This window comes from Lytechinus pictus, chromosome 9 (assembly GCF_037042905.1).
Source record: "Lytechinus pictus isolate F3 Inbred chromosome 9, Lp3.0, whole genome shotgun sequence".
NCBI classification, from domain to species: Eukaryota; Metazoa; Echinodermata; class Echinoidea; order Temnopleuroida; family Toxopneustidae; genus Lytechinus; species Lytechinus pictus.
In genome coordinates, this window is record NC_087253.1 from 13,929,148 (window position 1) to 13,942,684 (window position 13,537).

Below are 13,537 nucleotides of genomic sequence, written 5' to 3' on the forward strand. Positions count from 1 at the left end.
AATTATGTTATCACAAGAAAAGATTACATGGTGGTAAAAAAGACAATCTACTGGGCTGCATAGCTAAATGTCACTAAATCATTTTTATCTTATTTGTCAAGAATTAATTATGCTCATTTACAGATAAAATTAGAATTCAGCTGTAAATCTACATAAAGTCCCTCAACTGCTAAAAATTATTTTCAGTCTCTGATCAAATTTACTTAAAAAAAAACTAATTTCAAAATGAAGCCTTTATAATCATAATCATTATCATAATTATTCTTAATATCATTATTATTATCATTACTAATACTACTATTATTATTATCATTATCATTATTTTGATGTGATTTTTATTGAATAGTGGTAAATAAATGAATTGAATTATTATTATTATCGTCAATATCATCATCATCATCATCATCATCATTGATTATTATTACTATCGCACTCACCCATTCCCTGGCAAGATCCAGCAAGCTCCGCCTGGTGACCCCCGGTAGGATGGTACCATCGAGGGGAGGGGTGATCAGCTCCTTCTCTCCTGCGTCGTTATACCAGTAGAGGAAGATGTTCATGGTGCCCACTTCGGTGAGGTAGTGTTCGTCGCCGTAGAGCCACAGGATCTGCTGACAGCCCTTGGCCTCGGCGTCGTGTTGAGGTTTGATGGTTGGAGCATAGTTACTGAAAAATAATAATATATAAATTTATAGAGCGCGGAAACTATTCACTAAATTATTAGGTATGCTTGTTGGAATTGATCAGAAGGCCTGAAAATCACCTAGAATACAATATTTTGTACACAAAAATGCTCAAACTATGGCCTGAAAAAAATTGCCAGAGCCTGAAAACTGGCATCCCTGAAGTATATATTCTACTGCGCTCTTTAGGACTCCTAAGATGAGGTAGTGTTCGTCGCCGTAGAGCCACAGGATCTGCTGACAGCCCTTGGCCTCGGCGTCGTGTCGGGGTTTGATTGTTTGGAGCATAGTTGCTGTAAACACAGAAGGATTGAAAGAGATTAATTCTGGTCTGAGATCAAATTGTAAACTGAGAAAGATTTTTAAAAATGGTAACCATGGTGCTGGGCTTCGACGGTTGCAGTTGCTAGAAAGAAAAAAGGATTGATAAAGATTAATTCTGGTCTGGGATCAAATTGTGAACTGAGAAAGTGATGGAAACATTTGCTGACCATGGTGTTGGGGTTTGATGGTTGGAGCGTAGTTGCTGAAAAGACAAAAAGATTGGTGATAAATTATCGATAATGAAGATTAAAAGGGATCTCATTAACCTTACAATTCTTCCTAAAAATAGCCTTTAAATGCTTTCCTAAAATTGACCTATTCATACAATGTTATCTTAGTAATGGACATAGAAGAGAAAATGAATCTATTACTACATAACCTTCACAAACTTCATCAAGGCAACCCTCTTAATAAAACTGTGCTTTTCATTTAAACTTTGCATGTGCGGTCTAATCCTTTTCCTAAAACCACACTATTCATTTAACAGACTGCATCGTAATACTACCAGCATTTACAGCAAACAGCTATTTGGACAGCTGTTTCAAGGCTGAATGGTGAGTGCTGTAGTACTAAAAGATGATAAGTGAAAGATGAAGAATTACAATCTTTATATCCATTACATTCCTCCTTTTGTAAAGTTTTTTTTTAATTTTTTTATTTCCTTTCTATGGTTCATTGAATACAAAGACATACATGTAGCTATCCAATTAACAGGGCAGATTCTTGGCTGAACCTGCTTGTTAACAAAATGAATATAAACCTCAAATAACTATAAAGTACATCCAAGAAAAGAGGAAACCCATATTCATTCACATTTCAAATGCTTCTTGATCCTCTATGCCTAAGCCTTTCCTACATGTATCACATGAGGTATCAAAATAAATAGGAAAATATGAAGATGTAAAAGAAATACCACAAATCATTTGATAACTTCAGCAAAACCAAAGGGAATCCAGGCAAATTTTGATTTTTTTAATTTTCAGGGGCTACTTTTCACAACTTACTGCCTAAATCTGCAACATTGGATAGGCTTTAATATTGCGATGAATGGGGATTTCAAGGGCTCCTTTTTTCAGTTTCCAGGGCTAAATCGCCCCCAGCCCCGTGTATTTTTTTTCCTTGCAGGAATCCCCATTTACTTTTTTTCTGGGACGCACTGTACATTTACAGGAGCAGTCCTTACCTTCCCATCTTGGCGTAGCCGACGCCTCCGTGCCACGCCCTGATATGCATGGTATCGGCATAGAGCGTCACAGGGCTGAATGTACCCGTCTCAAAGTAAGGTCCGACCGGTCCCACAATGCAGTAGAGGAGAGCATGCTTGGGGTAGGTTACACCAAGTGTCGGCTGGAAGTAAAAGAAATCAAATGAAGGAATGGGAATGAAACACTCATACTGTGTTATGTATGCAGACAGGAACGTCAATCAATGCTTTGGATTGAGGGGGGGGGGGCAAAAGTGAATAATAAATTCTGACATTTTTGACGTGCTCTGCATGCCAAATTATGATGTGCGCAAAGCTTCCCGTAAAATTGATAGTTTTGTATGTTTAAAATAATTTTCATGGCAAGTTTAATGGTTTTATATTGCTTTTTGATGCTTCTTAAAGGACAAGTACACCCCAACAAAAAGTGGAGTTGAATAAAAAGAGAAAAATCCTAGAAGCATAACACTGAAAATTTCATCAAAATCGGATGTAAAATAAAAAAGTTATGACATTTTAAAGTTTTGCTTAATTTCACAAATCAGTTATATGTACATCCTGGTTGGTATGCATATGATGAGACTGATGACGTCATCCACTCACTATTTCTTTTGTATTTTATTGTATGAAATATGAAATATTTTAATTTTCTCCTCATTGTCAAGTGAAACAACAGGTATTTCCTCCATGAACATGTGGAATTAGCATTGTTTAATACTATATGGTTCAGTCAAGTTGGTCCTTATTGTCAAATCTGTAAAAAATGAAATATTGTATAATTCAAACAATAGAAAACAAAAGAAATAGTGAGTGAGGGACATCATCGACCGTGTCATTTGCATTTCACCGAGTTGTGCATATCACTGTTTTGTGAAAATATTAAAGCAAAACTTTGAAATGTCATAACTTTGTTATTTTAAATCCGATTTTCATGAAATTTTCAGCGTTATGCTTGTTTGATTTTTCTCTATTTATTCAAATCAACATTTTACTAGGGTGGACTTGACCTTAAAAAACATATATTTGTATGGCATATATATGAACTTTCAAAGCTGTCAAAGTTAGTGGGGGGAGTGCCACTTTAAACAATAAAAGAGAAACGTGACAAAGAGAGGTTGCTAGATATTTACAAAATCAAAATTCAAATTTTCACAATGTATGAGAAAAGATTCAACGGCCAAGTTGGAATGTTCATTGATGCTCAGAATTCACCCTTGGCCAAAGACAAGCTTTAATTTTTAAGCATGACTTTACGAATGCTTGGAATAAGGCAAGCCACACAGACTTGATTTTGTACTCACCTCAGTTCCAATAAATGTGGGCCTCATGTAAAGGGAACTGGTCCTACTATCTGGAACCCAGTCCCTGTCTGTGTGAACAAGCCTTGCCATACATCGGATCATTTCCTCACCACTGAATCTCTGTATAAGACAAAAAGATAAGCACAAGATTATATCTTCATGGAGTTGTTTAATAAAACAAATAAAGCACAGGTGAAAGCGTAATACAAATAATGCACAGTAGGAGCTGATCCTACTATCTGGAACCCAATCCTTGTCTGTATAAACAAGCCTAAATGTAGCCATGCATCGGATCATTTCCTCACCACTGAATCTCTGTATAAGACAAAAAGATAAGCACAAAATTATATCTTCATGGAGTTGTTTAATAAAACAAATAAAGCACAGATGAAAGCGTAATACGAATAATGCACACTAAGTCGATTCCGTGCTAGAAAAATCAGCTATTTTCGCAACATTTTTCAACCTATTGTCCAAACAAACAAAGGACTTCAATTTGTTTTGTAGTAATAATACTAGAGTACTACTGGATAGACATATGAAAAACTGACAACCAACAAAAATATGCTGTCCATGGGTGAATTAGAGGTGAAAATGTTGCGTGTCGTACGGGACATTTCTGAGTCCCGTACGACACACAACATTTTCACCCTTAATTCAGCCATAATCAAATATTTTTTGTTGGTAATCAGTTTTTCACATGACTACCCACTATAACTTTATTATTGACCAAAAATAATTTTTCATTGCTCAAGCAATCAGCTAAGAGACTAGAAATTGTTGACAAAATGTCCCGTACGACACGCATGGAATCGCCCAGTAGGAGCTGGTCCTACTATCTGGAACCCAATCCTTGTCTGTATTAAACAAGCCTAAATGTAGCCATGCATTGGATCATTTCCTCACCACTGAATATCTATATTTATAAGACAAAATATGCATAGATTCTTATTTTCATTAAGCTGTCTGTGAGAACAAGCCTCACCATGCGTCAAATTATTTTCTCACCACTGAATCTCTTTGTACGAAAAAAATATGCTTAAAACCATATTTTCATGCAGTTGTTTACAGTAGAAACAATAAAATCATGAAGCCTGTACAAGCTCTTTTTTATAGGAGTTCGCATTGTCAACAAAATTGTCCTTGTCAATCAACAAGAGCGACTGACGGTGGAGATGCAAGTAGAATGGGTCAACAGTTGCGTCATCAATAATTTTACAAGCAAAGCAAAACAAAAATGAATCAATCGCAAGTCCCTAATACACACTTCTAATTGGTAAAAAATCAAGTGATATAAAAGAATCAAATGATTTAAGAGTCACATTTGATTGCAAGTCTTTCTGCAGTGGTCCCCTTTGCCTCTGCAGATAATCATTCACAGAACAGCAAATTCACTTAAGGACGTTCCACAGTTATGTTTGTGCACATTATGATCTGCGCATAATTTACACTCTGCGCGCTGACGTCACAATGGATGAACAGGTGATTAATTAGCTGCGGGTATGAGCTGATTTTTCTCATCTTCTGCATTTTAACTGCAGATCCGATGCGTTATTTCATGAATATAAAAAATTGAATTATCCCATGGACCATTCAAAAAAATATTCTCTACAATTTCAAAATACTTTACTCTGCAGTGCTGCCAAGAATCACGAATATTACCCCGAGTTTGAATAAATGGTAGAGTGGTTTTGATTTTTTCTTCACATAGATACTAAGCATTCGGCGCATTTTTGGTGTTTTAAAAAGCACATTTGCTCTAATAAAAATGCTGATAGTTTAAAAACAAGCACATGAACCCCTATTTTTAAATGTTTGTACCTCTTAGGTATACCTTCCTCTACAACTCTGCAAATTTTGGTGAAAATGACATGGATTTTGAATAAAGTGCAGCATTTATTGTACGTTTGTACTTTGTTACTGAAATTTTACATTTTTTAGATTGGGATTTTGTTATCTTTTACGCCATTTTTAAGAACTGACAGTGCTGTTAAACTTAAAATTGCAAACAAATAGCACTATAAATATATTATCCATTCTAACGATACAATTATTAACTCTCTTGCGAAATTTGATGACTTTTTCATGTATTTTGACTGAGTAATAGAGGTTTAAACTCATTGTAGTAATCTTGGGCGGTCTAAAAATGCCAAATTCTTTTGAATGCGCAATTCTTAAAAACATCAATTTGGGTGAACTTTGAAGCTCTATAGCAAAAAATCAAGCACATGGACCTATGTTAATTTTTGCATATTTCAAATATTAAGGTTCTAAAGTATCTATGTGCAAAGTTTGGTGAAAATGACATGGATTTCACTTTAACTGTGGAACGTCCTTAAGTTTTTTTTTGCTCCCACCCTACACAGATTAAGCTGAAGGTCTTGCAATTATTCACGTTTAGTAAGCATAACATACAGATAATGGATACTATTTTAGTCCCTCTACTAAATGCTTGGCTTACTCAGCAAAGAGAGGAAAAGGCAGACCTGCCAACCTCTGGGAATGAAAAACTGTATTCTGTGATAAAAAAAACAGTTTTTCCCAAAAAAGTGTATTTCATAATAAAATGCTTGGCGCACTCGCTCATCGCGGCGCTCAAGCTGCATGCAAGCTAAAATGCGCACTGCTCTTGCAGATGAAAAAAAAAACATTAAAACATGTGTATATCTTCACCCTGGTTTGAACAAAATGATTGAAAAAAAAACAAGTTACCTGAAATTACATTGATCTAATAACCATATTTGTGCACGTTTTATGAAATAGAGACACATAGAGATTATTTTTCTCAATAAATTACGATTTAGTTTAAAAAAAAAAAAACGTACTGGTCGGCAGGTCTGAAAAGGGTGATTCTCTATTAAAGCCTCACTTATAAAGCCCAAAGTTTTCTGCTTTCTAGACCTGAAATTCTGCTTTCTTCTGCTTTACAAACCTCAAATTCTGCTTTCTTCTGCTTTCTAAATTTTTTCACTTTGAAATTCTTCGAAAGCTCAGAAAAGACACTTTTAAAATTTTAAATGAGTAAAAACTGTAAAAATTCTTATCTGACTTCCCTTCCTACGTACTCCAAAGCATGGGCGAATTCTAATAACTAAAGTCATATGCGCATGCAAGCAGAACGATCAAAACAACAACAGTGCACGTCACAGTACCTACATGTGCATATTGCATGAATGAACATGCATATCAACGAACGTAGAGGGCAATAACACTTGTTGTTGCTGCCCTCTACGTTCGTTGATGCATACATGCTACTAGTACGGGTGACCAAGCGTTCCATCACCGGAGTAACGTGATGTGCACGTGAATATTGCTTTCGCTATGCATGGAAATTTCCAGAACGAATCACGCACAAAGGCTGCTGGGATAGCTGCATTGCGTAAGTAGTACGTAGTGTTGTACTTATACATTTATTGTGGGTCAAATCTGGTAAGGTTTGCGATCGCGATCGGTAGGCTGGTTTCAAAGAGCTTAATTTGTGCAATTCCTAGACTGGATTTATAGACTGTATAGTGTATTATCAATTAGGATACTTTGGAACCAATTTTTTATACTTTAACGTTTAAAACTAAGATTTCTCACCGAATTCACTGTTTTTTTCAAAACTGTGTTTTCCGCTTTCTACCCCGGTTTCCGCGGAAAATCCGCAAAGTGGAAAACTTAGGGCACTAATTAAAGGCAACAATAGATTTCACACATGATAAACACAAACTTGGTAAGAACCATACTAGACCTTGTGAAACCCTTTGTTTTTAACCAGCCACTCCTTGATTTAAGATAAGCTCATGCCAAAGGAGCATTCAAATTTTCACAGAATTAACGAGCAAGGGAGCGAAGCAAATTTTTTTTTTCCTTCAGACAAATAACTACTAGAGAGGAAGGTATTTCAAGCTATTTTACTCCTGTGTTTAATATAGTCAACCTAAGAAAAGTATTTATCATAACATTATGTGATTTGCTAACCAATCAGTAAATAATTTCATGAAAACTTAGACTTGGCGTCTGCACCATAGACTAAATGTGTTGTCCTGTTACATCATCAATAATTTTACAAGCAAAGCAAAACAAAAATGAATCAATCGCAAGTCCCTAATACACACTTCTAATTGGTAAAAAATCAAGTGATAAAGAATCAAATGATATAAGAGTCATATTTGATTGCAAGTCTTTCTGCAGTGGTCCCCTTTGCCTCTGCAGATAATCATTCACAGAACAGCAAATTCACTTAAATTTTTGTTTGCTCCCACCCTACATAGATTTAGCTGAAGGTCTTGCAATTATTCACGTTTAGTAAGCATAACATACAGATAATGGATACTATTTTAGTCCCTAGCTACTAAATGCTTGGCTTACTCAGCAAAAAGAGGATAAGGGTGATTCTCTATTAAAGGCAACAATAGATTTCACACATGATAAACACAAACATGGTAAGAATTTATGAATCTATACAGTGCGTCCCAAAAAAAACCATACACTTTTGAAATGGCTGCCAAATGAAAAATATAGCACTTTGGGGGAAAACACTTACATGTATGGAAGTCAATCAAGTCAAATCTCAAATGACACCAAAAAGTTAGAAAACTATTCATGCTTGAGCGAGCACTGCCCACTGAAACAAAGGGTATGAAAATTAGGGTGGGCTGGAATTAGCCTTCCAATTTATGTCAGTTTTTGAGAGGCAAATCCTTTGCAACTTGCAAAGTTAAGGGCGTTGTGATAAATTAATGATCAACCGTGACCAGTTTTGGTTGTTTAAGCAAATTTAATAAATTATTAAATTGAACTTTAATGCATGAGTGAACACAAATTACACTTTTTGGGCAGCATTTTAACTTTATAATTTGGATCTCTTTTTTGGCAGCATTTCAACTTAATCATGTGGATCACAGCAATGTGTTCATGGGTGAGATAGGACTTAAGTGGGAGAAGTAGGTTGAAGGAATAAGGGTCAACGGAACATTCAGCTCCCGCCCCCTTCCTCTTTACTGCCCTCCCCTCCTGTTGAGAGATTGATGGCTATTGTCATGTACGCGTGAAGTCCAGAGCAGAATGTTGATTTAATGATAAATTCTGAATTGGGGCATCAACTTTTTCCTATCAATCATTTAATCAAAAATTTATCAGTAAACCAACTCATTCAATGTGTCATGTGATCAATCAAACATTCAGGGTTTTTTTCAATAAATTATTTCATTAATCATCATAATCAGTAAATTTCTTGGTAATCATTCAATGAAAAAAACTCAGCCACTGGTCACTTGGCAGTTAAGCTTTGAATAGGCTACAATCCAGGAAGTGAGACAGAGAGAGAGGGGGACTGGGAAATGGAGGTGGACGGTACATATGACTTTAAATTTGTAATAGGACAAAAAGAAGAGGAATGCCCTTTTAACGAAGTCTTAGCATATCTCGCCCTTTTGCTTGTAACAGGTACCATCACATTACTCTGACTCTCACGAACACACTTTTGAGGTCAACAAGATGAAAATGCTACACTAAAATTCCAATTCCTGTTCACTCATGCATTAAATTTTAATTTAGTAACTCATAAAATTTTCCTAAGAAACCAAAGTTTTCTCATTCATTAATTTAGCTTAACACCCTTAGCTTTGCAAGTTCCAAAGGACTAACCACAAAAAAAAAACTGTAAGGCTAATTCCTGCCCAGCCTAGTCGAGCTTAGTCTCTCAGGAGAGAAGTGGAGGGGGGGGGGGTAGAGATGGAGGGAGGGGTTGCTAAATGTTCTGTTGACCTTTATCCCATCAACGTACTTCACCTACCTAAGTCATATTATCCCCTCATCTGACTCTCATGAACACATTGCTGAGATTCACATGATAAAGTCAAAATGCTGCACTAAAAATTGCAATTCATGATCACTCATGCATTCAATTTCAATTTGATAACGCATGTAATTTTCACAAACAACAAACTGATCACAACTGATCATTAATTCACCAAATAACCCTCAACTTTGCAAGTACCAAACAAAAAGCCTGAAAGAAATTGGGAGGCTAATTCCAGCCCACCCTAATTTTCATACCCTTTGTTTCAGTGGGCAGTGCTCGCTCAAGCTTAAATAGTTTTCCAAGTTTTTGGTGTCATTTGAAAGTTGACTTTATTGGCTTTCCATATATATAAGTCTCTTCCCCCAAAGTGATATATTTTTTTATTTGGCAGCAATTTCAAAAGTGTATAGTTTTTTTTGGGACGCACTGTATACAGGTTCTAAATGATTTTTGTAATTTGGGTGAATCACTCCAAGGTCATGTTCTATTCAACTTTTATCCCTTTATTACTCTTATCGAGTGTTATAAGAAACTTGTAGTATAATAAAGAGGCTTTTCATAGGAGGTAATAATAATTTGTGAACAAATTTTCGGCATTACTCCTATAGATGTGTTTAAGATCGCATGCTCGATCTGGAATGAAAATCATAAGTCAGAAAAAATTGGAACCAGTGGGATTTGAATCTGTCATCTACTGGGGGTGGGGTTCTAATCCCACTGGTTCCAATTATTTTTTCTGACTTATGACTTTCATTCCAGATCGAGCATGCGATCTTAAACACATAGGAGTAATGCCGAAAATTTGTTCACAAAGAAACTTGTAATCGCTTGAAAGTCAATCTTAGGTCCCAAAATCAATCATAAGTTTTGCAATCAATTTGCAATCAATTGCAAAAAATTTATTTGAATCAATAGAGAAAAATCAGACAAGCATAATGCTGAAAATTTCATCAAAATTGGATGTAAAATAAGAAAGTTATGACATTTTAAAGTTTAGCTTATTTTCACAAAAATAGTTATATGCACAATTTAGTCACATGCAAATGAGAGAATCGATGGTGTCCCTCACTCACTATTTCTTTTGTTTTTTATTGTTTCAATTATACAATATTTCAATTTTTACAGATTTGACAGTAAAGACCAACTTGACTGAACCATAAAATGTTTAACAATGGTAATTCCACAAGTTCAGGGCAAAATAAAACTTTGTTTCACAGGACAATGGGTAGAAAATTAGAATATTTGATATTTCATATAATAAAATACAAAATTAATAGTGAGTGATGTCATCAGCTCCCTCATTTGCATACCGACCGGGATGTGCATATAACTATTTTGTGAAATTAAGCGAAACTTAAAAATGTCATAACTTTCTTATTTTACATCCGATCTTGATGAAATTTTCAGTGTTGTGCTTGTTGGATTTTTCTCTTTTCATTCAAATCCACTTTTTGTTGGGGTGGACTTGTCCTTTAACAAGAATAAATTGATTTGCTTTATTTAAAATTGATCTAACACTTGTAAATTTGCAATTGATTGCAAATATTGTCGTGCAACACCCCCTAAGTTGATTTCAAATATTAAGAGGGGACTCAAATCTTCAATGTTATTTTAAAACATTTGTAAATGATCATTAAAACGTTTTCAATTTACAATCTCAAATTTCAAACACCGTCTAATAATATGTACCTGTAAAATTATGACATACATTACACTGAAAAGTTGTTTTTTTCTAATTAATTGCTTGTTACACATCAATAATTATTAATGGCAAATGTGTATTCATGATAGTATTCCCAAACATCTATCAGTTTTCCAGGTAAAACATCAGGATATCCTGACAAAATTTACTGGTGAATTGCGGATTAGTCTCGGACCAATTTGTCTACTTTCCCTTTTAGTCTTGTCCCATATGGTCTAAACCCAATAGTCTGCAACATATTCATGTAATTATCATTCAGTCTAAATTGCCATTTAATCCATCGATAATTTTATCAATTTTCATTTAGGCTACAGACATCCCTTTCATAAATATCTACTTGGTCTAACACCACTTGAGAGTCAGAAGGTGAGATAAAGTGTTTAAGAAAGAAATTTTCATTTGACAACTTAATAGCAAAAGGTACTAAAAAGTACATGTAGACAAAGTTGAAACTAGGAATTAGATTAAATGAGAATTAGACCAACTGGGTATTAGATCAAGTATAATAATAATAATAATACCAACATGCTCACATAGCGCATATCACTGCCAAATGCGTCCCTATGCACTTAATTGGATATTATTACCCTGGCTTTAGCCCCGCAGCCTTTACAGTGCGGTGGCATTTCAAGGAATAAATTCCTGCCAGGTACCCATTTACCTCACCTGGGTCAAGTGCAGCACAATGTGGATAAATTTGTTGCCGAAGGAATTTAAGCCATGGCTGGGATTCGAACCCATGACCCTCTGTTTCAAAGTCCGAAGACTAACCCACTGGGCCACAACGCTCCACAGTTAAATGAGATTAAATTACTTAGAGTAAATGAGAATTAGACTAACTGGGTATTAGATCAAGTATAGTGTAGATCAAACAGCAATTATATCAAATTCATAGTAGACCAAATGGGTACAGCCTCTGTGGTATCAGACTATCTTGAGCAGTTGCAACATTGTGATCTAGTGGTTAGGACTGCCGTCTTTCAATGAGAGGGACGTGGGTTCGAATGTCAGCCATGGTGTGTTTTCCTTCAACAAGAAATTTACCCACATTGTGCTGTGCTCAAGCTAGGTGAGGTGAATGGGTACCCAGTAGGATTAATTCCTTGAATGCACTGAGCACTGGAAGGCAGCTAAAGCTAAAGCTGTGGTAATTATAATAAAAGTAATGCGCCCCGGAATAGACTATTTCTAGATAGATGGAGCTATATAAATGCCTGTTATTATTATTTCAAAATGCTTGCAGTCCAAGTGAAAATAAATTAATTTACTTACCGGCAAGGCAGCTCGTTCTGCACTGTTGTTCATTCGTTCCATGTTCTCGTACGGTCTGAAGAAACGGATCTTGCCATCCTCTCCCTTATAAGCCTTCATCCCTTCAAAAAGCTACAAAACAAACAAAAAGGAATCATCAAAAGAATTGTTAAATATTTGTATCAATTGAATCAAATACAATGTTCTGGCAATGTTTTCTTTGATCAAAGTACAATCAGAATTTATAGAAAAGCTCATCCCCAAAGGACCCAATATCAAGATCTTTGGATCGGCCTGTGTGGTGATTGCAGCATACTTTATCGTCGCTATTACAAATGTCATCATCATCATTATCATAATTATCACACTTATCACTGCCGTAATTATCATTATCAATCATCACTCATCATCCTCATCATCAGCAGCAGCAGCATCATCACCATAATAAAATTTGGCCATATCATCTTGATAGTCGTTGTCATCCTCCTTCTCCTCCTCCTCATCATCCTCATCATCATCATCATCACCACCACCACCACCACCGTCATTGTCATCATGTTGTCATCATTATAAATAATCCTTACCATCATTACTATCATCATCATCATCGCCATCACCACCATAATCAAATTTGGCTATATCATCATCATCATCACCACCACAACCACTGCCATCATCACCATAATTGAATTTGACAATGTCACTATCATCATCCTCATCAGCATCAATAACTTATTTTATGAATGTCTAGTAACTTACACAGATTGCATAGTGAAAGACAGAGCACGCCGGATGGAGCGAGAGGTTCTTGAGTGGGGTGATGCGAGGGGTACTCCAGCCGTCCCTCTCGGTCCAGGGAACAGTCAGCATGTGGTCACTCATGTTGTGACCGAAGAGGAGGTTGTTTGGGTCAGGCTTGGGCTTCAGGACCTTGGAATGCTCAAGCTGGACCTCAGAATACTGGAAATTAAAGAGAGAGAGGGTTAGAAATAAAGATAGCTCGGAAATGACAGTGGTAATATAAACAGAAAGAAAAGGACAATAAGAGTGGATAAAATGTATAGATGGTAAATTGCCAATTCGTCCACTGCCAACTCGTCCACTCACCACATGGTCTATCTTCATAGTCTATTGCCATTTCGTCCATCAACATTTCGTCTAACAACCAGTTGGTCCAATAACCATTTGGTCCAATCATCATTTAGTCTAATTACCATTTCGTCTATTACCATTTCGTCTAATAACCAGTTGGTCTAATACCCATTTTCTTTTCATTTACCAAAT

The 13,537-nt window shown here is 35.8% G+C and overlaps 1 protein-coding gene across 1 annotated transcript in view; it reads right to left on the reverse strand.

The window, feature by feature from the left end:
• Nucleotides 1-13,537, reverse strand: part of LOC129267704 (branched-chain-amino-acid aminotransferase, cytosolic-like) — a 31,065-nt gene that overhangs the window by 12,008 nt on the left and 5,520 nt on the right. Inside the window, exons 2-6 of the mRNA XM_054905340.2 lie at nucleotides 13,013-13,213; nucleotides 12,275-12,385; nucleotides 3,513-3,632; nucleotides 2,191-2,354; nucleotides 438-666 (exon numbers count right to left, since the gene is read on the reverse strand). Of these exons, the coding sequence (XP_054761315.2) occupies nucleotides 438-666; nucleotides 2,191-2,354; nucleotides 3,513-3,632; nucleotides 12,275-12,385; nucleotides 13,013-13,135 (747 nt within the window). The 5' untranslated portion in view covers nucleotides 13,136-13,213. The remainder of the gene's footprint in view (nucleotides 1-437; nucleotides 667-2,190; nucleotides 2,355-3,512; nucleotides 3,633-12,274; nucleotides 12,386-13,012; nucleotides 13,214-13,537) is intronic.